General features: G+C 36.4%; 1 protein-coding gene and 1 pseudogene across 7 annotated transcripts; both read right to left on the bottom strand.

Annotated features, from left to right (window-relative positions):
* Positions 1 to 6,621: 6,621 nt before the first annotated feature.
* On the bottom strand, positions 6,622 to 19,644 carry LOC147556191 (glucose-inhibited division family A protein). 7 transcript variants are annotated; one of them, XR_015235241.1, is made up of 15 exons: positions 19,166 to 19,644; positions 17,654 to 17,805; positions 15,745 to 15,836; positions 15,025 to 15,138; positions 13,639 to 13,969; positions 12,972 to 13,151; positions 12,426 to 12,506; positions 11,520 to 11,738; positions 11,169 to 11,311; positions 10,136 to 10,302; positions 9,714 to 9,934; positions 9,468 to 9,560; positions 9,205 to 9,370; positions 8,144 to 8,844; positions 6,622 to 7,235 (listed from the first exon to the last, which is right to left on the bottom strand). XR_015235241.1 is itself a non-coding variant. In XM_086663990.1 (13 exons), exons 1-13 carry the CDS (start codon positions 19,404 to 19,406, stop codon positions 7,032 to 7,034), a joined length of 2,238 nt encoding a protein of 745 aa, XP_086520116.1. In that variant the 5' UTR covers positions 19,407 to 19,644; the 3' UTR covers positions 6,622 to 7,031. The 7 variants fall into 7 exon arrangements, 3 of the variants coding, with proteins under 3 accessions (XP_086520116.1, XP_086520118.1, XP_086520117.1); XR_015235239.1 differs by lacking the exon at positions 8,144 to 8,844 and having other exon boundaries at positions 9,098 to 9,370; XR_015235240.1 differs by lacking the exon at positions 8,144 to 8,844 and having other exon boundaries at positions 9,122 to 9,370.
* A 4,687-nt stretch (positions 19,645 to 24,331) lies between these two features.
* Positions 24,332 to 26,210, bottom strand: LOC147556190 (uncharacterized; annotated as a pseudogene).
* Positions 26,211 to 26,623: the final 413 nt, after the last annotated feature.

Raw genomic sequence — 26,623 nt, 5'->3', positions numbered from 1 at the left:
CCTACTTGTAGTTTTGTTGCTATTGTGAATGGGATATATTATATGCTAATACATAAACATGGTAGATAGGGTTTTGTACCACTGGATTCAAGAGATTCTGCATGAAAGACGTTCTTGCATTTAAATGAATGAGTATTGAAGTTCCGAGTTTAGGGATAGGATCTTCGATTGATTGCATTAGCTTGAGATTCAGCTTGTGATTTTGATCTTCGCTTACCTTGTTCAAGGCGAGCCAGTTGTTTTATATATAGGCTTGTTAGCCGACTGTTGATACACGACGTTAATGGTGCGGTTTAGATTCACGGTGTTGGAGTGAAATTGCTACTTCGCATTAAGATATCGAGATTCCTCTTTGAGATTATCTCATATATTTGATAAATGCAAGTTCCCTTATTCAAAGATATTCGGTATTTTGGGTAAATCGTGTTTCCGATCTTGTATATTTGGTGGCAAAAGTTAACTCTTCGTGGGACTCTCGTATCATAAGTTATTTAAAGACTTAAGATCTTTTTTTTTTCTTTTTTTTGTATAGGTCAGCAGGCTTTTTAGAGAGCCTGAAACTCAAGTGCCTCGAACCCCTGACCTCGAGGATAGTGAAGCAAGTGCTTCGCCACTCGACCTAGGGGTCTTTGGCAAGCTTTTAGGCAAGCTTTTACCCTCCCCTTATATTTCAGGATCGATGTATCGATCCTACTTATATAGACTTCTTCTTTTTTTCTTACCAAAATCCAGTCCAACCTGATTGTGAGTCAGAGCGGGGTTTAGACGTCTGCAACACTCGTACTGACCCCCCAGTTCTAGACTTGAGCGGCATGGCTCTTTCAGATTTGCCTCCCTGATGACATAACATGAGTTGATCTGTTGACTTTTTGGTTTTTGTTTGACTTACTAACCTTAGTCGAACAGATGACAAATTTTTTAATCATCGGGTACCCATCAATAACTTTCACACACACACACAGCAGTACATTGAATTTCTAAATACCCCTAAAGGTAAGTATATTTATAATTAAGTTTTTTTGTGTATGTCCTCTATAGTAATGGTTGTATAATTTGTTATCTTCGGCATAAAAAAATGATTTCAACACATAGAACAGTCTGTAATTTGGTTTTCTTAAGGTTGATGTCAACTATAATATCTGTTTAGAAGCTGAAATCTTATAAATTCTCCTTATCCTGAATGATGTTGGTCCATTGATAGGAAGGGGGCCCTAACAAATTCATTCACATAAAAAGATGTGTTCATTAAATGAATACAAAATTTAGTTTATTACCAACATCCGATATTAATTCCATAATATCTATCACATGATTTATTATGAAATTTGGATAAACTCTTACATGCATCATGAGTCAGAAAAGAGTTGCCATGAACGCACTTGTATTGGAAGAAATTCCAACGTATGTGGGCTCACATATGTATAGACATGTGTATGGCTATCTCAGTAAATTGTCAAGTCGTAAAGTGGTCTATGGATTGACTTGACTAGTAGGTATCAAAGTGTCATGGAATAAACGTTTAGAGACCATTAAGTGATTTCTAATCTGATGAGAGGCCAAATTAGAAATATAAGTCTATAAATAAGGGTCATGGTCATTTGAGCTTCTTCTCAAGTTCTCTAATTTTGTGTGACATCCCTTCATCACAAAGAGCTTTCAAGAGAGGAAGAACCAAGTGGAAGATCAACCCGATCAATCAATCTAGTTCAAGCCATGGATCAAGGTACGCTTCCGCTTTTGTTTTCTATCTCTTTGAACCTAATGGAGTTTATGCTATTATTTTAAGGTTGTTATTTTGTTTGATCATAATCGTCTTAGAAACATGATTAGATTAAACATATACGGTTAAATATTCTAACAACTTGCTTATACGAATATCAACCTATTTCGTGCATAATGATCTCATTTTCATTAATGGGGCTTCAAGTCTTGAAGTAGACTCCTCAACTCATGCAGGTATGCGAGATCAGATGTCATATTGCAAGAGCAATGTTTACACATAAAAGTAATAGCACCTAAGTATTTTAATTCTAAAATATATTCAAGTCAGTGTTTCTTATCCACTTACTTTATATTTAGGGATTAATTAGGTCTGACATATTAACCTAACTATTTATACTTAATCTAGTTTGTAGCCTATATAAAGGCACTGTTCTCTTTATAATATAATGTGAAAAAGTATTTTCTATCATGGTATCAGATTCACAACATCCTCTCTTTTTGTGTCATTTTTTCTCTCTTTCGAACACAATTTGAACAGAAACTTCTATCTTCTTCTCATTCTTTCTTCTTTCCCTTTTTTCCAAAACACAACACAACTTTAATATTTGAACATGTATCATCCAAAGATAACATCATTGTCAATCAATACAATGGAAAATGTTATTCCAATCAAGTTAGAAAGTGACAACTACTTGGCCTGGAAGTCATTGTTCTTACCAGTGCTTAAGAAATATAGAGTCACAGATCTTGTTTATGGTACAAGGATACGTCCACCTCAATTTATTGATGAAGAAAAGACACAAGCCAACATTATAAATTCAGAATCCATCAACTGGATAGATGAAAATCCACCTCAATTTATTGATGAAGAAAAGACACAAGCCAACATTATAAATTCAGAATCCATCAACTGGATAGATGAAAATCGAACTTTATTGATTTGGTTGAACTCTACCTTATCTGATTCAGTAATCCCCTATGTGGTTGGCACATCTTCTTCTAGGGAACTTTGGCTAAGTCTAGAAGACACCTTTGCAACAACTTCGACTGCACATGTTCTGCAACTCCAAGATAAAATGCGAGAATGCAAGAAAGGTTCATCTTCCATGGTAGAATTTTTAGCTGAGATAAAGAAATTCACTGATGGCCTTGCCGCTGCTGGTAGTCCAGCTTCCAAAAATGAAATTATTATTCCCATCCTCAAGGGCCTCCCTGCTGAGTATGAATCTTTTGCCACCTCCATTCGTGTTCGAAGCCCTCCAGTTACTGTGGGCGAACTCCATAACCTTCTTCAAAGTGAGAAAATAGGTATGGGTGACAAAAACAAATCAACCAATCTTAGTATCAACCAATCTTAGTATGCCTTTGATTTGTTAAACAAGTCTGACATGGCTGAAGCTAAAACTTGTTCAACTCCTATGGCCCCCCAACTAAACTATCTCCAAATGAAGGGGAGCCTTTAGAAAATCCTACCTCTTACAAAAGTTTAGTTGGCGCCCTTCAATATCTAACTTGGACCAGGCCTGACATTTTCCATGCGGTTAGTCAAGTTTGCTTATACATGCACAAGCCCACTACTACGCACCTAATGGCAGTCAAACGTATTATGAGGTATGTTAAAGGCACACTTGGGTTTGGTATTTCAATTTCAAAATCACTTTTCATGAATCTTCATGGCTACGCGGACACTGACGGGGCCGGGAGTCCAAGTGATAGTCAATCCACTAGTGGGTCGATCATTTTTCTAAGGCACTCCTATCTCTTGGCAAACAAAGAAACAACCGACTGTATCGAGATCATCAATAGAAGCTGAGTATCGCTCCCTAGCTAACTGTGATGCTGAAGTGTTATGGATTTGTTCTCTTCTTAAGGATCTACAATTCCACTTACCTCAACCACCTCGTTTATGGTGCAACAACATTTCTGCCTTAACACTTGCCTCCAGTCCGGTATTTCATTCACGCATCAAGCATCTTGCTCTTGATTTTCACTTCATACGTGAATTAGTTGCTTCCAAATCAATCGAAGTTAACTACATCAATCAACCGACTGATAACCTCACCAAAAGTTTGCCTGGTCCGCGTTTTCTACTCTTCGAATCAGAAGTTCTTCGGAGCCCTTTCCTTTGGGTGGGGTGGGGGGTGGGTGGGGGGGGGGGGGGGGGGGGGGGGTAATAGCCCCTAAGTATTTTAATTGTTAAATTGTATTCAAGTCAGTGTTTCTTATCCACTTACTTTATATTTAGGGATTAATTAGGTCTAACATATTAGCTTAACTAATTGTACTTAAACTAGTTTCTATTCTATATAAAGGCATTGTTCCCTTCATAATATAATGTGAAAAAGTATTTTCTATCAAGAAGAATTAGGGTATAGCCCGTGTCCATAGGACACTAATTTTTCTATAAGCATGATACCCGTGTGAAAATGATAATCGTAATTAAATTAAAGATCGAAATAAAAATGTTTATAAGTTTAGAGAAGGATACGATTTTTGTTAGAGGCAAAAGAAGAGTTCGTCTATTGGAGAATTTTAAGGAACTGAGTAGTTGCTTAGACTTCACAAATGTCAATAATATACTTATTCTAACTCAACATGTTTGTTATTTTTTGATAAAAATAAGGTTAAAAAACTAAAAGGTAGTTTGAGGTGGTGAAAGAAGTAGATCTCTCCTAATTTTTCTCTCTTCTATCCACGATTTTGTCCTATACATATGGTGGGACAGATTGGTTTTTTTAAGGCAACGGTTAATATTTACAATTGAGAGCTGAACGCCCGAGATTTATAGGTGTATGTTATGACATGCAAGTTTGAGATTTACTAGCGTATACCCGAGCCTCGTGGCGAAATTTTGAAAAAAACACATTTTATATCTTGGACTGTTTTGTCACATTCTTGTCTTCATCATGAATCAAATAGATAGATTAGTTGGAGCCTTAAAAGTTCCCACTTGAAAAAATAAAACAAATTCTAATATTTTTACCATGGTAACTTCGGTAAAGACAAAATTAAAATTAAAGCCGAAAAAAATATTATCAGATTAAGAGTAAGTAACAAAGTATACCTCTTTGGAGCGATGGACTTGGGTATATTCAAATGAGAAAAACGTAATGTTAGGTTGACAAAAAAATTTAACGAATCTTTTGCCGGAATGATGTTTCAAGTCTTTTTTTTTTGATATTTTGAAAGGGTCCGGACCGTTCAAAGAGATTTGAATCTGGGTCTTTCAACTATTAGCGGTCCAGATTCGATCAAAATTTTAAATAAAGAAACTTGCCATGTAATTCCAACAAAAAAAGAGCCAACAACAACTTTTCACCAACCTAGCATTTTTCATAGGAAAATATTAAACAAGTTAAATGGAATTGAAACAATAAGACACGGGTTGTACAACCAGGAGTGGGACAAAGATTTCTAAGTTAGGGGCAGACTCTTTATTTAATGTAATTCCAATTATCTAACAAAAACTTTATTGTATACTAAATTCTATAATATATAACAGATAACAGGAAATTGGGTCGGCGGCCCAGTTTCATGTTTTTTTTGTCAAAAAGACAAGTTATCTTTTTGTCCTTTTAGGCCCCATATATAGTTTGGAAATAGGCTTGAAGGACAATTCTAAAAGCACTCCCATTTCTAATGCCGAAATTGCCCTTAGAATCTTAGCTTGCGAAGCTTTGCAAACTGGTTTGCAGTGCTTTGCAATTTGGTTTACAGAGCTTTGCAAACTGGTTTGCACTGCTTTGCAATCTGGTTTACAGAGCTTTGCAATCTGGTTTACAGAGCTTTGCAATCCCGTTTGCATTGCTTTGCAATCTGGTTTGCCTTGCAATAACTTTGCACACACTTTGCAATTTGGTTTGCAGAGCTTTGCAAACTAGTTTGCACTACTTTACAATTTGATTTGTCTTGCAAAGCTTTGCAATCTCGTTTGCAAACTAGTTTGCACTCTCGTTTGCAAACTGGTTTGCAATAAGGTCAGTTTCGTCTTTTCCCTATATTAGTTTATTTACAAAAATGTCATAGGGAGTTGAAGCCTATAAAAGTTGATAAATCCTTTTTAACCAAAACTCAAATTTTTTAGGGAGTTTTGGCCAATTTCCCTTCTCAATATTGAAGACCCTAGATACTATTAATGGAGGGAAAACAAACTACAACAAAAGATAAACGGATTCCAGTGAAGGGATGACCCTTCGCCGGAGGAAAACTCAGATCTGTAACAGGTAAGAGAAATTCTCGAGACAGCTCTAGTTGTACTAACAAATATAGACCTAATAACTTCTTTTGCCCTAAAGAAACATGCACATGTTGTTACTGTACTTGTGCAAGCATTAGCTACAGATTCAGAAACTATTCATCTTGGCAGTATAATTGGCACTCTGACCGAACAACCCAAAGAGACAGAAGCAATTGCTGTTCTTCTAAACGTCAAAATGCGCTTCTACAAATAAATTCTTGCATTATAGAGAGTAATAGCATCAACAATTCAGATTCGCTCTCCCATTGTCAACCTCCCATATTATATTGGTCAATCACTTATTGCACAATTTCATATAATATCATAAAAAAAAGTCATCGTCGTTGTGTTTTCACAACCTAACCGGCTCAGTAAGAGCCCTTAGATTGAAGATTATACAGTGATAGAGATCCGTGTTTGGTTGCCTTTTTCATTCGAAGTAAATCTTCAACAGTCTATGAACTCTAATGAGTGTGTATGTGGTACAGACCTTACATACGCCAAAAACATGCAATTTCTGTAGAGGACAAGTAGTTTTACATACATGAAAAAAATGAGAAGTTCATCCGCACAAAAGTGTGAATCTGATAAGCTCCGCAATTTCACCTGTCGATACATATACAAGCATAAGCAAAGCAAACCTATGGCTCATAATTCAAACGTGGAAACAACACCGTACATTTCATTACCACTTCAACAGTGAAAAGAATGTTGGTAAATATAGAAAAGAAACAGATCAGTAAGTACATTGAGATTACATAGACAAAAAACAAAAAGGAACGGGACAATACCAACAAATCAAAGCTAAATTTGCAGATCGCCTGTATAAGTTAATGACTTGTATAACTTAATGGCCACCTAGCTGGCTAGCTCCAAGGCAGCAGAGAAGTAGAAAGTGATGAAAGGAAGTTTCTCAGGCTATATATCCATTTCCACTTCCGACCTAAATTCGTTGAGAAACAGTAAAACCAGACGAATTTACATTCATGATTAATCTGGTGCTATGATCTTTCTGGAAACGGCATGGGAGCCAACAAGATGCTTGAAAGGAAGACTACATAATACTCCAAGACTAGCAATTTGTGGCTTGTACAACATTTTGATCTGAAGCAGCACTTTGTTGGTCTGACTCAGCAATTACAGATGCGAGCATCTTGTGCCGCTTTTGTGCCTCCGCTTTTCTTCTATTAGTTTCAATAATGATAAGGAGAGCCGTAATGTCTGCAGGACTTACCCCTCCGACTCTGCTTGCTTGCCCTACTGTTTGTGGGCGGACCTGCAATAATTGACTCACAGCCCTTTAGAATCAGGTGATCAGAATAAATCATGTATTGCTTAGTCTGTCTTAATAGGTAATCAATGTCTCTATCAAAGACAATAACACAAAGCTTATTCTGTTTTCTAAGATTTGGTCGACTTCATCCCCTTAAGGTAGGACGGCCAAACAAATGGAGGAATTTTAAAAGCTAAATGAATGATCTGCACGGACCCAGGGTCTGCCTTCCGAGGGGTCATCCCAACAGTTTAGAAGTTGTCTCAAGAATATATTTTGTGTAAGAAATGAACTTCAACTACAAATTATGTTGTTATTTAGGGGCAATTTTGTTAACGATTTAAAGTTGTGCCTAGGGATCGTTCTCTTGTTTGCCAGGGAAATGGTGACTTCCTATCGGGTCCCTAATCTCCACATGATTACACACGTCGTAGGAAGCTTCTACTAAGATTTGCAACAATGATCAATAAGAAAAATTGGATTCACATGCATTAGTTTACTAAACTACTCTATTTTACGAATAAAACTAAAACAATTATAAGCAAAGAATGGTCTTCTCATGGGTCATCACCAACCTTGGTGGTGACCCTTTTCTCGTCCATGCCATAGGGGGACGTTTGTGTTCATAATTCTGGCGCAAACCAAACCCTAGTGGGTCTTCTAGCTGCGAGTCTAATACTTGTAACGGTGGAGCTCATCAACTATAGATAAGACAAACTCTTCAGTTGGTATGGATAGACGAAGGTGGTGAAGTCAACGACTTGGCTGTTTCCGGAAAGGCTGCAAACAAATTGCTGACTGAGATTCTTTGGGATGCACTCCTATCCACCTCACTAGGCTAGTTATGTTTGTGGTTGGGGTAGATAGTACACATATACTCGACGCTGATTACGAGCTTGTCACTGCGGTACCTGGGATGGAAAGACGGGTGTGGGTTCAACATGGAAGGGCATTTCTAACCTGCAGCAGCTCCACGTGATGCCGGTACCTGCACTAATGCGGTTTTCATGCTAGTGATGGGGCTGCTGCCATGATAAAGGGTATTAGTACTTGACACCATCCCCAGGCCATGTTACATAATTCTTAGCTAAACTTTATATTTTCAACGAATTTGTTGTGCTTCGCATTAAACTCATTTTGAATTTGTTCTAAGATCAGAGATGGGAGAAATCTAATATTTAAGCTCTAGAGAAGAGAAATGATGTAAACTCGTAGCCAAAGCTTTTCATGAAAGTTAAAGCTAAGAATATATGAACAATCCAACCTACCCTATGGGGATTACTGCCCCTTATTTATATAGGGGAGAGCAGCGCTCCGCTACTAGCTTCCTGTTTTCAGTCAGAATGGAGACGCTAATTCTAGTTCACTATTGACGAGCAATATATGCCCAAGTATAAGGAGATTGCCTAAATATAAGGGGATTACCTAAATCAATATTATCTAGAAGACTAGAACAAAAGTAGAAGTAGACTACAGATGTACAAATAATGACAATGGAATTCCCAAGCATGGGTCCACCCCACCCGTGGGGCCCTTCCTAGATGCCTCGGCAGTCGGCCCAGATCACTTAATGTCGGATTTCAGAGCTAAGTTGGGCCCAGCGATGGTGTATGTTCAAGGTTACCAGATTCGCTGGAACCCCCTGCGAACCGCGATCTGGTTCGCGCGAACCCTTTTAGGGTACGTTCGCGAACCAGATCGCCCGATCTAGCGAATCGATTCTCATGAAGAATGGTAGGAACACAATCGAATTTTTTTGAGATGAACACAATTGGAAAATGGGAGAATTAGTTACAAAACAATTATTAGTGAAGAATTTTGGGAGAAATTTTATATTAATCGAATTATGTACCGGATTATCGTACCGAATAGGTATACCCCCCACGTACCGGATACACTCTAGTAGGCGTACCGCGTACCCGTTTTCGTACCGCGTACCGGAGCGTACCACGAACCTGGTAACCTTGTGTATGTTTCTAGCCCTAGTGCTTTCACCTTTGTATTGGAAAACAACCAAAGTCTTTCTAATGAGAGAGCTCTGTTGGGTAAAGGTAGCAGCCAAGCATCACAAAATTTCCAGGAAACAGTGTGATTCACATTTATTGAGTTCTCAACCAAATCATCCTCTACTATTTACCCTGAAAAACAAATTAATGAAACTGAAAAAAGGAATAATATCTACGGCCATGAGGTCAGATTAACCTATTAATGATAACCAGAATAGAAATTGCGCACCTTCGAAAGTTTTTCACGTGCTTCCAATGACAAAGTGGTCATTGCTTGGTAATCAAGATTTTCTGGCAGTGGCCTGTGTTGCTGATGTGCCATCTACAACCAGAAAAGATACTATACAAATTTAGAAGTTAATAGTGACAAGGTCACCTAGGTCATGGAATGGCACACCAAACCTTGGTCGGAGGACAAATACTATCTATACCAGACAGCCATGGAAACAATAACTCTGCCAACGGGTTAACTGACCTCCCGGAGTTGGGTCATCTGACGTCTAATGAAGCCCTCGTACTTTATATCAATCTCTACACAATCTTTCTCCATTTGAGACAAAAGTTTGTTCCCAAAACCATGATCATCTAGAACTTTATACTGAATGTGTGGCTTCTTTAAAAGGCTCTCCAACGTTGCATAATCTTTCACTGGCTGACCAGATAACAAAGTAACGTCGGCAGATAAACCCACTTCCCCTGCAGTGCAGTATAGAGATATGAGAAACTGGACTTTCTTTCATAAATTACTCGGTTATCTTGCAGATGCCTTGCGAATCTAATTCAAAATAATTTTCATACTCACATATTTAAAGATTAAATAATCAATATTGATAAAACGATTCATGTGAGAAAACTAGTACGATGCTCAAAGGAAAAAAAAATGCAAAAGCTAGCAACCTGATATTCGAACAGACTGCAGACGCTTTTTCTCTTCTGAAATCCGATTCTGCTTGTCCTGGTACAATTTCCACCGTCTATCATCAATCAAACCAATCTCCCTCCCCAGTGGTGTGAGACGACTATCAGCATTATCAGCCCGGAGAAGTAACCGGTATTCAGAGCGACTAAAGAGAGAAAACAAGATTCAACCGCAGTTCCACAGTCAGATTGGATTCGAAAATGTCCCATGAAAATATTTTTATTAGTTAGCAAATCTTACAATTCAATGGAAACTAGAAAAACTATGTACCATGATAAAATTGTTTGCTAATGTCAGATAGCGGTCACCTACTAAGATTTAATCTTGTCGGACACTAAAAGCAAAGTTATGGATACTACTTGTTCCAAATTTACTGTAGAAGTAGTTCAGTTTATCGTGTAACACAAGTGTAACATGTAGGTTGGGCTTGAGACTCCGTCCCACCTTTGTGCCTCCAATAAATAGAAATAGCAGATTTTCACGGAGCTCTCAGATTAAGTAGTTGGGCTTGAGACTCCGTCCCAACTTGGTTGGAGCAATAAATTCAGACCTTAGCCGAGTCTATGGGAAATCACAAGGGAGAGATTTCGTGTTGTATGTCTTGTATAAAGCTTATATATTCCTTCACACTTTTATCTGTCACTCTCTCACTCTCTCTACGAAACTTAATCACTGAAGAAGGTGAAGAAAAATGGGTGAACTCGAGCCAACTCAACTAGGGTTTAAGCTGAGTTCACCGACCTCAACTTGGGCTACTGTCCATTCGAAGTACAACTTCTGACAATTCAATGCCCAGACTCCGCTGCATTTTTTCTTTTCAAAATTATATTATCGTTTTCTCATATTTCACGTGATAAGACCTTACACGTTAAAATTAGAATTACAACATAACATTGCACAAAAACCAAAACACCAACTGTTGTGAGAACAATAAAATGTCAACCCTCAGCAAAAGGACTACAGCCTTATTTTTCTTGTCTAAAATTGCTTAAGACCTTAAATCTCACATACCTGGTTAACACCCGGTAAGGCTCTCGAAGGTCTTTTGTAACAAGATCATCAATCAAGGTTCCTATGTAACTGCTTTCTCTCTCAAGAACGATAAGAGGTTTTCCATCTGAATGTCGTGCTGCATTAATTCCAGATATAATTCCCTTCGCGAACAAAAAGATACAACTTAGAAATCAATGCCGATACAGAGGACACTTGCAGTATAAAAACAGATTAACTTGTACCCTCACCGACTCTAAGAGCTGCTACGTGACGTAGTGGTGTCTGTGTGTACGTGCTCCGTATGGGTCTAAACTTACCAAATAATGTAAATGAGTTCAATACAGAAAATATTGTGAGAAGATGAAAAACCTGGGAAGCAGCTTCTTCGTAGCCTGTGGTTCCATTTATCTGACCAGAAAAGAAAAGTCCTTCAAATTTTTTTGTCATGAGGGACCTGGAGGTCTGATGAGCAGGTAAGTAGTCGTACTCGACAGCATAAGCAGGCCTCAGCATCGAACAGTTCTCGAGTCCAGGTAATGTTCTCAAGAGAGGTAACTGCAGCCTCTCAGGCAAACCTGTTGAGAACCCCTAGTGAAGTAAAGCAATATCACTTACGGTTAAAACCAATTAAATGAAAGCGGGGAAATGATGTGATAAAGATTCAAGGTAATGATAAATGTCACTGTCCGAGGTTTATAACAAGTAGCAACACCGAACTTTGGTTATAACTGAAGACTCTTCACGGAAAAAACGCTTTTAAGATCCATTTCCATTTGTGACAGCACTTTATCCAGAACCAAAACATATTTTCGGAACTGACCATTATAAAAAGGTACTGCTGCAGACTACAACTTAAATGAGCTCCAATAAATAAGAAAAGCTTTAACTAAAATGTCTGAAGTGTTTCTTAGCCGAGGCTATACACATATCCGCAGGTGAAGTGTCGGTAACAATTATTTTGATACCTTGACACCTCAAGATATTTAGATTAAGCACCAACCGTGAAGCATATTTTCCATCAAATATTTTTATTTCTACAAGTCCAGTATGGTTCAACCTTAGCATTTCTGCAGTTCTTAGACAGGGAAACAGGAAGTCGCTTAACTGACTTGGCAGTACACAAGCTACTGCAGATTAGATATGATCAATGGATTATGATATGAATACACGATCAACTTACAAAATTACGACATATGATGAGGAAATCATTCCTTGAATAAATGCAAATTAATCTTTCTACAACATAAAAAAAAATAGTGGTAGGGCTTCTGCTACCTGAACATACAGTTCTGGTACATCTCTGCCCTCGGGCTCCAAAAAAATTTGATGAGAATCTTTATCTTGAAATCTTACTATCTGCCACACACAAAATAAACCAAAGATGTATCCAGTAACAATGTGACCACAAAGCATATAAAAAATAAAAAGAGTGACATACAAAAACCCGACAGAATGTGTTTATAGGTGTTTCTAATTATATTATGCGTCTGCGAAGCACATAGGCCATAGGGTGCCCATGTGACTGCCATAAAATTGTCTATTTGAGTGATTCCAATCCAGTTCATATTAACTATTAAGCATATGTGCCTTCTGTAAAACCTCCAACTCTAGACTGCGAGTTTCCTCCTAAGCTAATATGCAAGATTTGTTCCTTTGGATATAAAAGCTGATGAACAACGACTTCTTTTGATGGTAATGCATCTAATTTCGTGGTAAGCTCACACTTCTTTCTTCTTCCTGACTTTCTTCCTTATCATGCAACACAAAGGTCCATATGTCGAAGTTGATTTTAAATTAACCTTGAATCGAAGTTAACTGTACCTTATCTTCAATTGAAGGGCAGTATCTAGGGCCCTTAGCTTCAACCCAGCCTCCATATGTCGGAGTCTCATGCAAGTTTTCTTTAATGATCTGGTGGGTATTTTTGGTAGTACGAGTCAGATAGCAGCACATTTGTTCCCTTTCAATGTGGACATCTGGATCAAAACTAAACCAGCCGACCTGTTGAAAGCAGCAGCATTTAGACACACCAACGCATAGACTAGCTACAGCTTCCTCAAAAGTACAAACAAAAAAGCCAACAGAGACTTCGACCTCATTCTTGTTTTATCTCCTAAGTTTAGCGTCCAATTTCATTCAACTTACTCAACTTGCAGGAAGTAATAAATACTGCATCTGCCTAGTGATATAACAGTTAGTTAGTCGGACCAGATTTAGGAGAAGAACTGTCCAGGAAACATGTTTTTAAGAACTTAATTACATAGTTCGAGACACACAGACGTTTTAACCTTGGCACTCCGTACTAATGTGAGAAACAAGGTTTTATACTCATTTCTTTTGGTTGACAAAGAATTAATTATACGTTTGTGTCAGTTATCTGTTTGTATACATATAATTCTAGAGTAATTCGAGTACTTAAGTACCAAAATGAGATTTCAAAAACTGGGGTTCTAGTTAGCACGTATTGAGAAATAGAAAATGAGGGAACCTCTTCATCTCCATGTTGAGGTTCTAGTCCAGAAAAGTCAACAGTACGACAGTCAACACGAGCGGGTGTTCCAGTTTTCAGTCGATCCGTCTCAAACCCAAGGCGCTGTAGGTTTTCAGTGAGTCCATGAGAAGCTGACTCACCAGCTCGTCCAGCAGGCAAAGATGCTTTTCCTACCCAAATTTTACCGCTCATAAAAGTACCAGTTGTGAGAACAACAGAAGGAGCATAAAAGTTCATCCCAAAAAAAGTCCGGACACCTTCCACATTGTCATTCTCGCCTACCATGATATCGGTTACCATAGCTTCTCTAATAGAAAGGTTTTGAACGCTGAAATCAAATTCAACAACACTAATTAGAGGATGCTCTAGGTATGTACGTACTCGTGTGAATTTGCTTATAGTAAAACTTGTTCGAGCAACTAATTTAATTTTGTAAAGCTTCCACCTCCTGAGAAGGGAAATTTTGCTAAAATTCTAATATGAAAATCAATTGATTACTAAAATCTGAATGCAAATATTCAACCAGTAAAACAGTAATGTTTTCACAAATAATTATCCTAGAGCAAAACCACGACTTGGTGATAACAGCTTAGATTTCTAAAATGTGAAAGTGGCGATTTCACAACAAAACTAACTAAAACAGCTTCGGTATAGTTTAATTTTCATCCAGCATCACCACATAACTCTTTAATCTCAACTTCTTTTTTGTTGAAACTTTGAATTAATATTAAATGGGGAAAGAAAGTGGGAATGTACAAGTAAGAGAAATAGAAATACAACTACAGGGACTCTGAGGAAGTTCTAAACTAATTGTTACATCATCATAGCCTCCCAATCAGAAACTTTAATCTTAAATACCTCCATCAAATCAAGTTTCACTAGGGTATTTCAGCCCACACATCTTTGTTTTGTGAAGCCTATAGCGTATAATTTTTCTTACTATACAGCACAGCAAATATGTGGAATAATCATCACCAGTACCATACGTTAGCAAGCTTTATTGTGGAACCCTCAAATTTACACAAAACTGATATAAAACTAACATGTAAGCACATACTGAAGGTGGAGTTTGCTTTTCCTATGCATCTGAAAGTATCTACTTTGAATCGTACCTCAGTCTAGCTTATGAGTTTTATAATAAACTCGTCTCTGACGTACCGAGCCAGTCCTTTTAACTCTTAACTTACCCAACCAAGACATAGAAGTACTCAAGAAATACAAAATCAATCTAAAACAATATTGAAACTAAACACCACGTTACCAACAAAAGTGACTCCGGAAGAATGCGACCACCTAATGTAATCAATCGAGTGACAAATGGCTAAACACCACAATAAACAAAATATAAAGCACATATATAATCAATAAAGCAAACAAACTTGCCTCTCCACGACTTTTCTCATTTCCATGGCATATTCTCTTTTATCTGTTTGGGCGCGTAAAGCCCTAACAGCAGGGCCTCTTGAAAGGTTAAGAACACGCTTTTGCAAGTAGCATCTACAGGTACAACAAGTTGTAAACCATCACTACTGATGTATCATTCAATATAATGTGAAATGGTAAAAAAGCATTATAAACAAAAAATGAAAGTTGAAAACGGAAAAATAAACGATTATAATTAAAAATAAATAAATTATAAGATACAGAATAGGCAAATATTGAACACAATTAAGTTATTTCTTATCTTTGTTCCTTGTTAAGACCTCCAAAATGAACACTATTAAGTGATACTTGGTTGTTTATTTTCAATTTTTTATTCACTTTTACAGCTTCCGAGAACAAGTGTCCAGCTTCAGAGTTCAGAAAGCACTTACACAACTAGGCTAAGGATACCACTTCTTAAGTACACTTCATCAAAACCTACAGATACATGTAGCTACTTTTGCATTTGGAAGCATTGGAGAGAGATTAAATTAAGTGTTTTTAGTTCTTTATTTCAAGATATGATTTCACAACCTCAAATTAGAATAGATGATGATTTTTTTCAATAAATTAACCATATGAAATAAATAGTATCAAAGAATAGTATTCACTATCAGGTATCAACTTAGTACAACAATAAATTGTAGAATAGCCTATTTGTACGTAGATTCTCGAAATTACCTATCCGCAATTTTCCCAATTTCCCCACCAAGTGCGTCCACTTCATGTACTAGTTGCGACTTTGCAGGTCCACCAACTGCTGGATTGCATGGCTAAATCACAAAAGCTATAACTGTGAATTTCTTCCAACTAGAAAACTGGTAAACTGATTGAGCATTATTGCTGAAAGAAACCTACCTGAAACAGGGAATAAGTTTGTATAGCTTACAGGAAAACATACAGCAATATTAAAGGAACTCAATTTTGGAAATCTAGGTGGGATCCAATTCTAGCATGTAATTGTGTTTGTAGTTTTTATTTTCTATGGATCTTTGTCTTCAGCTTTTTCACTTCTTCATTCTTTGCATTTTGAATTTCTTATAAAGTTGCCGACTTTCTTGAAAAAAAAGTAGGGGTATCATTAACGACTTCTAGTTTCACTTCAGAAATAAATATTTCTTTATTAGAAGCGAATCATATCTCGAAATAAATGTCAATGATATGTGTAAGATGGAAACCCATTTTAGCTGACCTTTGTTGTGTCAAACAAGCGGAGACACTGAAACATGCCTGAACTTGTGATACTTCAGCAATTACTTGCACATAACTACGTAAGATTTTTTCGTATATTTGCAAATAATTGTGTAAGATCACTAAATATCATTATTTGTTAGACTCTTTTGCATATTATGTACCAACATTTCATCTAAAGCTATGTAACAAAGATATTCCTTTTCGAATTTCTTGTCATATTGGACATTTGAATGCTAGAATACTCGCTTCAGACACCTAGATACTCTTGTCAGATACTCATGTCGCTAGGTATAATTTGAGAATTTGTATGTACAAAACATGAAAACAATACAATCTTGAGTGACTTGCTTAGACTCGTCACTCGTATAGTGACACTCTAGTGGTTAGTATTTTGTGTATAACTTAAAAGTCAAAAAGTAGTAGAAAATCATAAGTAAAATATGAAAACCCTACTAACTGCAAAAATACAAAATAAATATGTCAACTCATTGACACCTCATATTAGTGCAGAATATTGATGACCAGTCCATGTGGTATAGACTAACAGTAAAATATACCACTAAAACTTGAGAGATAGCAAAGAAAGGATGTGTTGTATGATTGTATCTGAGTATATGTGTGTGGTTGTCTCCACATTTTAGCCATTTGACAAGACATACCCCTATAATATTATGTAGGTATATAAAACAATGAAACAGGAATACATACTTCACAATAGCACTACAATCTTGTTTCTAGTAACCTGCTTGTTATCACTCTAATTTCTCTTCAAAATGCATGTGATGAGTTCTAGACTAATAAACTACAGATAACAGGAAAAAATTATTGTGGCCCCACCACTCCAAAGAAAAACCTACGGCTAAAGAGTTACTAAAAATGGAACATAACAGGCGCCCAATAGATGTTTGTTGATTCTTCTGAAAGATATGACTTGTTAGAGTAGTATAATCTTAGGTTGTTATGTGTTGACTATCTGTACAGCACTACAGCATACAATTAATTGCAACATGAAAGTGCTGGTTTATAACGATGTGAATGATAATTGATAGACAAACCAAGTTGAAGTCTCATAGAGGTAAATAAGGTATTGAAGAAACAAAGGGGAAATGCGAAGTTTATGATAAAGACACAAAAGAAAAGGAAACCAAAAGTATTTACATCTATAAGTGTACACCAAGCAGCAGTAAAATTTACCACATCTTTTTGGTGGCTATATGAAACAGCGATATTATATAAGACTGAGGATTTGCATCAACAAATTGTTGCAGCAATAATTATTTACCGCACAGCAATTATTTGCAGTAAACAGTGAATAAAGCAGGATCTTAAAGCAAAATGGAAATAGTAAATTAGCCAACGATGCCGATTAACAATAACCAGAACCCTAAATATTAACCTGCCATGCAATGCGATCAATGTTTAAGGTGAGAAGAAGTGTCTTTGCCCCAAGACGAGCGGATGCAAGAGCAGCTTCACACCCTGCATGTCCTCCTCCTACCACGATCACATCATACCTTTCTTCACTTACCTCAGTATAATTTTTTGAGCCTGTAGGAGATAGAAAATCAGTACACTTGAATGCAGCGATTTCAATTTCTTATCTACTAAAACATCTTTTACAGGTCAGTATATAACTAATCCAACATAAAGTTAAGAGTCAATTCCAATAGAATATAATTTGTTAGATGATTCACCGAGATACACAATCCGAGCAGTTGCCAATCTCACTGGAGTTAATTTTAAGTTTTAACACACAAAAACAACATTTGTGGCATCCGAAGAGCTTTCCAACTTTACCTATTAAATAGTTTTCTTGTATGACGCAATTATGCGGACTGGAAATAGCAAGCTGTGCAATTATCTAAGCAAGTCTTCTGTGAAAGAAGTTTTATAACAATCAGAAGAGTTATTTTGTACGGAAAAGCCAAATTGCAGGTTTTCAACCCCAAATTTTCGGCAAGGAATTAAATGTCAATATATTTCGGTCGAAATGACCGAAATATTTTCATTTCCACACTTACCGAAATTTCATTCCTTGATTTTCATTGCCGTGCTTTATTACATCCTCAACAACAATACATTGTTTAAAGGATCTAAACACTTGTATGTTGTACCTTAAGAATAAAGCATAAAGAAGAGGGTTGGGAGTAGGTTGAGGTAACAGTGTAACTTTGTAAAAATAAAGCATAATGATATGAAATTTAATACTTATCCTAAATCTGCTAAGGGAGAATTGTCTTGTGGACTTACGGACTATGTCCAAGTTTCATCATGGTATTAGACTCCAAACATATTGCAACCCAACTCTCAAAACAACGCAACTTAATGACTGACAGGGTGTAGTTAGTCTGTCAAGACGCAACCCACTTAAAGTGAACAACTTTTGTGCGAGGGGGACGAGGGGACCCTGAACACAGAACGACCAAGACAAGAGCCTCAAGACACTATTTATCCGATGTGACAGAATTTTTCAAGGTATTGAACTACAATAATTTTGGCATTGATCTAAGACATAATTAAATAAATTATACAATAGACAAGCTTTTTCCTCCTACAGGCAGGTTTTCTCTAGTAAAGCCAGAGATGCCCCAAGAAAAGGTACAACCTTTAGGAAGAGGACATATTCAATAGAACCTGGCTGAATTAGGGCTGAGATAGTAGCATAATTCCTAACCACCAAATGGGAGCTTAAAAGTTTTTCAACCTAGAACCAACTTCGCATAGATTCGAAGAAAAAATGTACATTATCGAACTCTTTAAATAAAGCAATGAAATCCTAATAATAAACAGCATAAAAGAAAATATTTCCAACACTTAAACTAATCCCTAATCAGTAAAGTCGCCAAAGATGATCATTTGTGGGTAGCAAATAGAAAAGCAAAGTAATTTGATTAGTTTAAGTTGATACCTTGAGTTGAAGCGGCGACGGTGGTTAGTCTCCTAGAAGAATAAGGGCTCCAACTGAACAGTAATCTGCATTTTTGGGTCTGACGACGAAGTTTCTGCCTAAAACCTAAACAGAATTCTTCTGGGTATTTGATAAGATGTGTGCAAGAAGGAGGAGGAGAAAAGACTGATGAATTGAAGGGAGAATATGATGATCGAAAATGGGTGGAAATTCTAGTGAGATGGAGAGAAACTGTCGCCATTGACGAACAGAGATTTTTGTATTATACAGATGAATTTTCCCCCATTATCTGTCTGTGTTTTTGTGTGAGGAAGAGAAGAGAAGATCAGAATAAAGGAGGAAGTATTGGAGTTAAACCTTTAAACCCATTCCCTTTTATCTAATCTGCAAATTGTGTTATCGACAACCAAATTCAATTGATTAGGGCCACCAACATATTTCATCCACAAGTGGTTGCTTTATTTATTTTTTCTTGAATCGTGAGTAGGGGTGGGAAAAAGATCCGGAAGACCGCTATCCGACCCGTTCGACCGAGATAAAAAGTGTCCATGGACACCCGATGGTCATAACGGTCAGTGTCCGACCGGCCCGAAAGAATTGGCGGACGGTCACGGTCAAAATTTTATGTCGAAGGACCGACCGCTGACCGACCGGTACGAGTGACCGAATAGGTTGACCGACTAAACTGTCCTCATTTTTAGAAGTTGACCGTTGAATTTTATAGACATATAAATATATGATGATAGTTGGCTATAGTCATATAGTCCTCTAGAAGACCAAACATTAGTGAATGGCTTAATTATATCTTGTCAAATGATGATCAACTGTGTTTTTTCTTTTTTATATTTACTTTTGATTTCTTGACTAAACATCTTCATTTGTAAGTAATTTTGTTTGTGGTAATAAAAATAAAGTTCTGAATTAAGTAAATTTATTGGAAAGTCCGGACCGAGACCGTCCGGTGTTCGACTGGACCGGTAAAATAAACGGTCCTGGACGGTCAATGGACAAAGAATTCTTGAGAGTGACCGTCCGAGTCCGCCCGAGTAAATAGGTGGTCACCAACAGTTTATGTCCGAGTCGACCGGTTCGATGAAGTTAGAGTCCGATACCGACCGGTCCGGACCGATTCCCACCCCTAATCGTGAGCGTATCTCGAACTCTTGTCTTCTAAGGCAGAAGACTAACATCTTAGTGCTCCGACCAAAGATTGTTGGATTCCTCTAGCAAATGTGTAGGTGCCTGCAGTATTTTTTATATATTTTTTTATAACATTGAGTTTGGCTTATAAATCCATCTCATTATTTGGGTCATGATTAATTATGTGACACATAAGCAATTGTAAAACCATTTTTAGGGCAAACAAGAGAAAAAAATTCAGACTACAAAATTTTGGATGGAAAAATAAAAAATTGGTTCGTCTTCTACCTCTCCTCCGTCCATGGGGCAGACCCATATGAGAGCAAGCAAGGGAAATTGCCCCAGCTGCTTTTTGTAACCTTAACCAACAAAATTCGCTAGTCAATGTAATAGATTGAAGAGGTGGTCAAGAGTTTTCTTTATGTACACACTCAAAACTGAGCGGAAAGCAAAATTGGGGAGAAGATTGGAAGGGAGGGAGGAGAAACAGATTTGGAACAAATAACTCAAGGAATCAGAAGTAATTGGTCCATTTGGAGGACGTGTAATTTGAACATAAGGAACCATCTTATCCTTCTCAAAATTCTCCTAAGATCTTTAATTTTCTAGGTTTGACTTAACCATTTAGGTAATTCTATATTGAAATTGTTTTAATTTCTTCTTGCGTATTGTTTCAGGTTTTCTTTGTTTTCTCTTCTAATTGTTTAAGATTAGTCTTCGAAAAATTAAACTTGTGCAAAATTAGATTCAAATTGGTATAGCTTATAATTTCTCTCTGTAAATTATTTTAGGATTTTGTTGTTTCTCTCTCTAAAATATTGTAATATGATTTGTTTTAGAGGTTTATTGATTTTTTTTCTCTAAATCGTTATATATTGGTAAAGCTTATGCAAAACCTAGATTATTTCACAGTAGAGTGATTCGAAAGTTGCATTTTACTTGAATTAGACTTTCAGAACCTTAAACCTAGATTAAGAAGTTACTATTTAGGTCAAGTAAGTAATTTGTTTGCTAATTTGATATGATAAATGGGTGATAATTGATTAGTACATACAAGAATATGATTCAAAACTCTCGAAACGTTAATGAAGGTAGATTAAGTATTTACAGTCAAATAAATAATTTGATTTCTAATTTGATATGGTCAATTAGTTATTGTTGATTAGTGAACCCAATCTGTGTATCTTTTACGTCTTTTATTCGTAAAAATCTATTAAGTTCAAGTTAGGGGTTCGCCTCCCTTGACTTGAAAACCTGGTTCCGCCTCTGCCTCCGTCCACCGCCACCTTTGCCAATCACCACCTATCTCTATCTCTTTCTTACCTCTTTCATATTGCCTCGTCTTTCCCTTTCTCTCTCTATCTTTCTCTTTCTCTCTCTTTCTCTCTCTCACACACACACACACCACACACCGTATACCATCCCTACTCTCTCTCTCTCTATTTTCTCATCCGTCTTCCGACAAAAGGGAGGGGCCCTTCGTTAGAACCCTCATCGGATTTTATCAGTGGTTCCAGATCCAGGTGAATCAACCTTCGTATCAATCTAGAACCTCAACATCCAAATGAGGGATTTTGCCGAAGGGCAGTCGAAATTGAGAAAGAAAGAGATATGGTCGTTGTTAGCCGCTCCTTATGACACATTCCTCCTTCCATCCTGTCGTATCCAATTCACTGCCCGGTTTCGCGAGTTTCCCACATTGAGAATCTAATACGGATCTGAGATGGAAATTGAGTTGTTTGATAGTTTTTTAATAGGTAGATAATGGAATAATATTGTTTGTTGAGTGAAGATGAACACGATTGTTTTTTAGTGAAGGTGAACACGATTGTTTGTTGAAAGAAGATGAACATGATTGTTTGTTGAAAGGAAATGAATAAGATTATTTGTTAAAATAACAAGAGTAAGATTGTTTGTTTTTGATGAAATAGTAAGATTGTTTGTTGAAATAAGATGAATATGATTGTTTCTTGAAATAAGATGAATATGATTATTTTCAAAATAAAATTGTGAGAATTGGGGTCTTTAATTTCAGGCAAATTCATTTGCTCGTACCAATCTAAGAACTCATGTAATCATACAGATGATAATGGTTTTGACCTCATGCGAATAATTTGTCAACTCTTCTTCTGTCTAATTAAAATAACGTTTGTTTCTTTAAAACTTGTTAATTGGACATTGAATGTCTAAGATAAATCATAGGTTTGTTTTCCTTAAAACTTTTGAAACAACGTGTCAAGTGTAATTTGTTTAGAACAAAACTTGTGACCGGATAATGTCAAAATGTCTTTCGCCATGTGTGAAGTGTAATTTCTTTTGCCTTGTATCAAAACATCACTTTTGCAAATGTGTAATTTGTTCATTATTGGTTTTTTACCTTGAGTGGAGCACATAGGTATTTCATATTCTGTTCTTATATTCAGATTTAATATTTTTTTATGCGCAATGGAAATTAGAAAGCAAAAAAAGGGATATTATTTCATCTCTGTCTAAGAGAAAAAAGAAGAGTGGAGATAAGGTCGACGAGCAATGAATTAAGCTAGAGCCTCTATAAGTACAAAATGTATTCCAACTCGGATTGGGGAAGATGTTGAACCAATGTCAGATGAAGAAACTGAGCACAATGATGCTAGAGCTAACAACGAAATTCTTGAGTCTGAAAATGGATATCCAGTAGAGAGGTCGTTATTGCACATATAAAAGTGACATATAGCGAATTGGATATGGAATGGATGAATAAGTTATTGACCTCTTAAATTTGAATTTTTATTATTAACTTATTTATAAACATGTGGTTGATAATTTCTTATACTTGTTGAACACTTGAAGTTTTAATAGTTAAAGCGAAGTTAAATGATTGGACAAGTGGTACTTCAGAGTGGACTGTATAGATGCATAAAATAAGGTAAGTAATTAAGAGTTCGTTGCTTTCATTTGAATCCGTCAATAGTTAGATTGATTAAGTCCTCCTTTATGGATTTGTGGAACGATTTTACACGGAGATGATGATGACTCTTAAAGATGAGAAAGACATCACGGATTTGTATGTTGAATGAGTAGTTATTACTGGCAGATATAGTGGTGATTATAAATGGAGTTTTAAGTTGTTGAAAGACACACTCGAACTCGCCCCAACAATTGCAAAGTCGGCATTATTTGGGGGAAAACTAAAATCAGTGGAACTAGAATCCCTTCTTACGAGGTTTGTAGGATCAACGAATACTAATTCCAAATTAAAGAAAGAGCGATGTGCTCGGGTTTACCTTCTGCACACGTTTGGTGTTGCATGTTCCCTAATAAAAGCGAAAATTGTATAAAATTCTGATAACTAAGGTGCTTGAGCGACTTAAATAACGTCACGAATTGTAGTTGGGGATCAGATAGCTTAGCGGTCTTATTGCACGAGTTACCTAATCTACTAGACAAGCCTGCAGACCAATATTGTCAAATCGTGAATCGTATCGTAAATCGTTTTTCAATTTTCTAAGTCGTGTCGTATCTGTAAATCGTCCATCGTAAGATTTATATATATATATATATATATATATATATATATATATTAATTCATTCAATATAATAGCTTTAGTTCAATGTATCTTTAACTCAAAACTTAGAATTGTATATCATAAATTCATTATAAAATAAAATAAAATGTAAGATGTTCTTCTTCTCCATTTTTGATTCTCTATTCTCCATTCTTCATTCTTCATTGTCATTATCAAGATCAATAATATCTAAATCAAGGTCTTCATTAGGTGCATCATTACCTGACTTTTAAGATTCATCTTCATCGGTAAATTCTTTCTCCTTGTCTTTTCCTTTCGTTGACTTTGTTAAGTTTCTTGGTCATGTACCAAAAATAAAGGTGTTCGATAAGCTGAATTGTAGATGTGAAACAGATTCCAATCATAATTGTATTTTAACTTGCGTCGACATTTTCGAAGAGTTTCTCCTTCTTTGTCAACAAAACAATCTCCAATGTCCATCCAGGTTGTGTCTTCTAGGAGTGCGGACCCTCTTTCTCAGTTATCCACTCATTATCGGACTCCTGTCTGATAAAGAAATAGGATCTATTCCTTGTTCTCTTTTTACTTGTCGTTCCTCGAGTCGAAGATTGTACTTCACAAATACAAGAGCATTCAAGTGTTTTAGTTCCAACTTGTTTCTTTTCTTAGTGTGTACCTAAAATCGTATACGTGAGTGATCAGTAAAGATTCAATTCAAAATGTAGAGCTATAATTGACATAATTTAAAACTTATTTGCTATTTAGCTATTGTGAACATTGTATTACATGTTCACATGTGCTCCAATTTCGCTCACATCCCGTTGCACTGCAAGTTCAGCTTAGTATTATAATTTAATTGCCAATCGTTGCAGTTCTGGACAATGACCTCCATAACTTTCCCACCATAGAGCTATATACGAAATGCTTAAAAGTTATAAATGTGTAAACCTGGTTGCCTTGAGGCTCTCGAAAATTTTGCCATCTCTCTTCCAAATGATCCTTCTGCTTTTGAGAATTTATCAATCTTTGAATCAACAAGTCTTCTTTCCGTTAAAGTAGGACACATTCTTTCAATGGTGTCATATACACCCTAATGATTTAGGAAATAAGTTGCAGCATGTAATGGCATATGGAGTTGAAGATTCCAACGCTCATCTTCCACACATTCGAGTATTTAGATTTTACTTCGCCAAGATCATTCTCTATTTTCTCCTTAGCTCTATCCATAGCTTCATAAATATAATCAACTGATGGCCTATCATCGGAATTGACAAGACGTAAAACTTTCACCAATGGAGATGTATATTTGATTGTGAATTGCACTCCAGGCCAAAAACTCTTATCTGCCAATAGAATATCTCTTACATCAACTCCTTCACTGGCTTTTGAAAAAGGACTATTCTCCCACTCTGATGAAGCAAACATTTCTCTTAGTCCCAATTTTTGCTCATGTATGCTTTTCATGTAAGAAAACATGTGGCAAATCGTGCAACTAGTGGCCTCAAAAGCTCCCTTCTTTTCGTCTTAACACGCATTAGTTTCAACACCCATGTACGTTTATAAATATAAACTGATATCACTTGGCTTTTCCAATTACAGATGCTTGCATTGACAATTTCCCAATTACACACGGGGACCAAAACAAGTGTTTCCTCTTCTTCATTAATAACTCTCCAGCTTTGACATACGCCGCAACACTATTAGTTACTACTTGAACAACGTTTTCCTCACCCACCTCTTCAACAACGTCATCTAACGACTTGAATAAATTTTCGACATTCTTGGATATATCAAACGTGTCAATTGATCTCAAGTAAACAAATCCCATTGGACTATTCACTAAGAAGTTAGTGATGGACCTTTTCTTCCCATCTGTCCAAGCATCAAACATTATAGTGCATCCATTCTTTCTTATACATCCCAATTCTTTCACTTACCGTTTCTACCTCTTTCTTTAGATTAGTATTTCGTATCTCGTGATACGAAGGTGGCTTAAGTCCACGACCAAAACAACTAACCTCATCTATCATTTCTTTGAAATAGACGTCTTTCACGAGGTTAAATGGGAGAACATGAGCATAAAAGAACCTGGATATTTTGGCACAACATTTATCTCTATCACCCTTCTTCCAAATTGCATTAATAGTGTTTTGTTTCTTGACAACTATGTGATCCTCCATAGTTGCTTTCCTTTTTGCCTTAAAATCAATTATCTCTATATCAGGCTCAAATTTTTCATCTTCTTCAATCCCCTTCTTTGCTTTTTCTGTTGCTTTATCACTCAACATCTTAAATTTTTCATATACTTCTTTTGGATTTTTACTACAAGCAGCGACGTTTTTCTTAGTTCTTCCTAGGGGGTGTTTCAGCCTATAAACTCCCCCAGTAATCTTTAGCATAATAGTTGCACCTGACGTGATACAGTGCTACCATGTAAGATCATCATTCCCCTCTTTTGCTTTCATGTTGAACTACCTACCATAAAAATTAAACGTACCACTATGAGTCTATGACACTATTAACTGTTGTATTATATTATAATAGAAAAAAAAGGTATTACTACAAATTATTAACACTTAAGAGGTACTACAAATAAATTTTGTGAAGTTTATCACTATAAATCAGTAGTTATGGAAATATTAATAATGTTATAAAAGTAAAAATAGTAAAGAACTAAAGACAACTGGTTAAGTAACTATTATTCTATTGAAGTATTAAACTATTATAATAATAACAAAAAAGGTAAAAGCTTAAATATAAGACTACAAGTGAATACTGGTTCTAGAGAGAGGGAACAAAAAATTCGTTTTTA

Source organism: Eschscholzia californica, unplaced genomic scaffold (genome assembly GCF_041429995.1).
Source record: "Eschscholzia californica isolate CP2 unplaced genomic scaffold, dmEscCali1.0.p SCAF_2, whole genome shotgun sequence".
Lineage (NCBI taxonomy): Eukaryota > Viridiplantae > Streptophyta > Magnoliopsida > Ranunculales > Papaveraceae > Eschscholzia > Eschscholzia californica.
The sequence above is the reverse complement of the archived record's forward strand: the minus strand, read 5'-3'. Positions and strand labels throughout refer to the sequence as shown.

What these genes read in the sequence shown, in the direction of transcription:
- LOC147556191 (XM_086663990.1), bottom strand. Translation starts at nt 19,406, where the DNA reads ATGGCGACAGTTTCTCTCCATCTCACTAGAATTTCCACCCATTTTCGA. An exon ending in ATTGGGAAAATTGCGGATAG is followed by an intron (nt 15,139 to 15,744) that starts GTAATTTCGAGA and finishes TTGTACCTGTAG; the next exon opens with ATGCTACTTGCAAAAGCGTG. An exon ending in GCCCTTCAATTGAAGATAAG is followed by an intron (nt 12,507 to 12,971) that starts GTACAGTTAACT and finishes TGTGTGTGGCAG; the next exon opens with ATAGTAAGATTTCAAGATAA.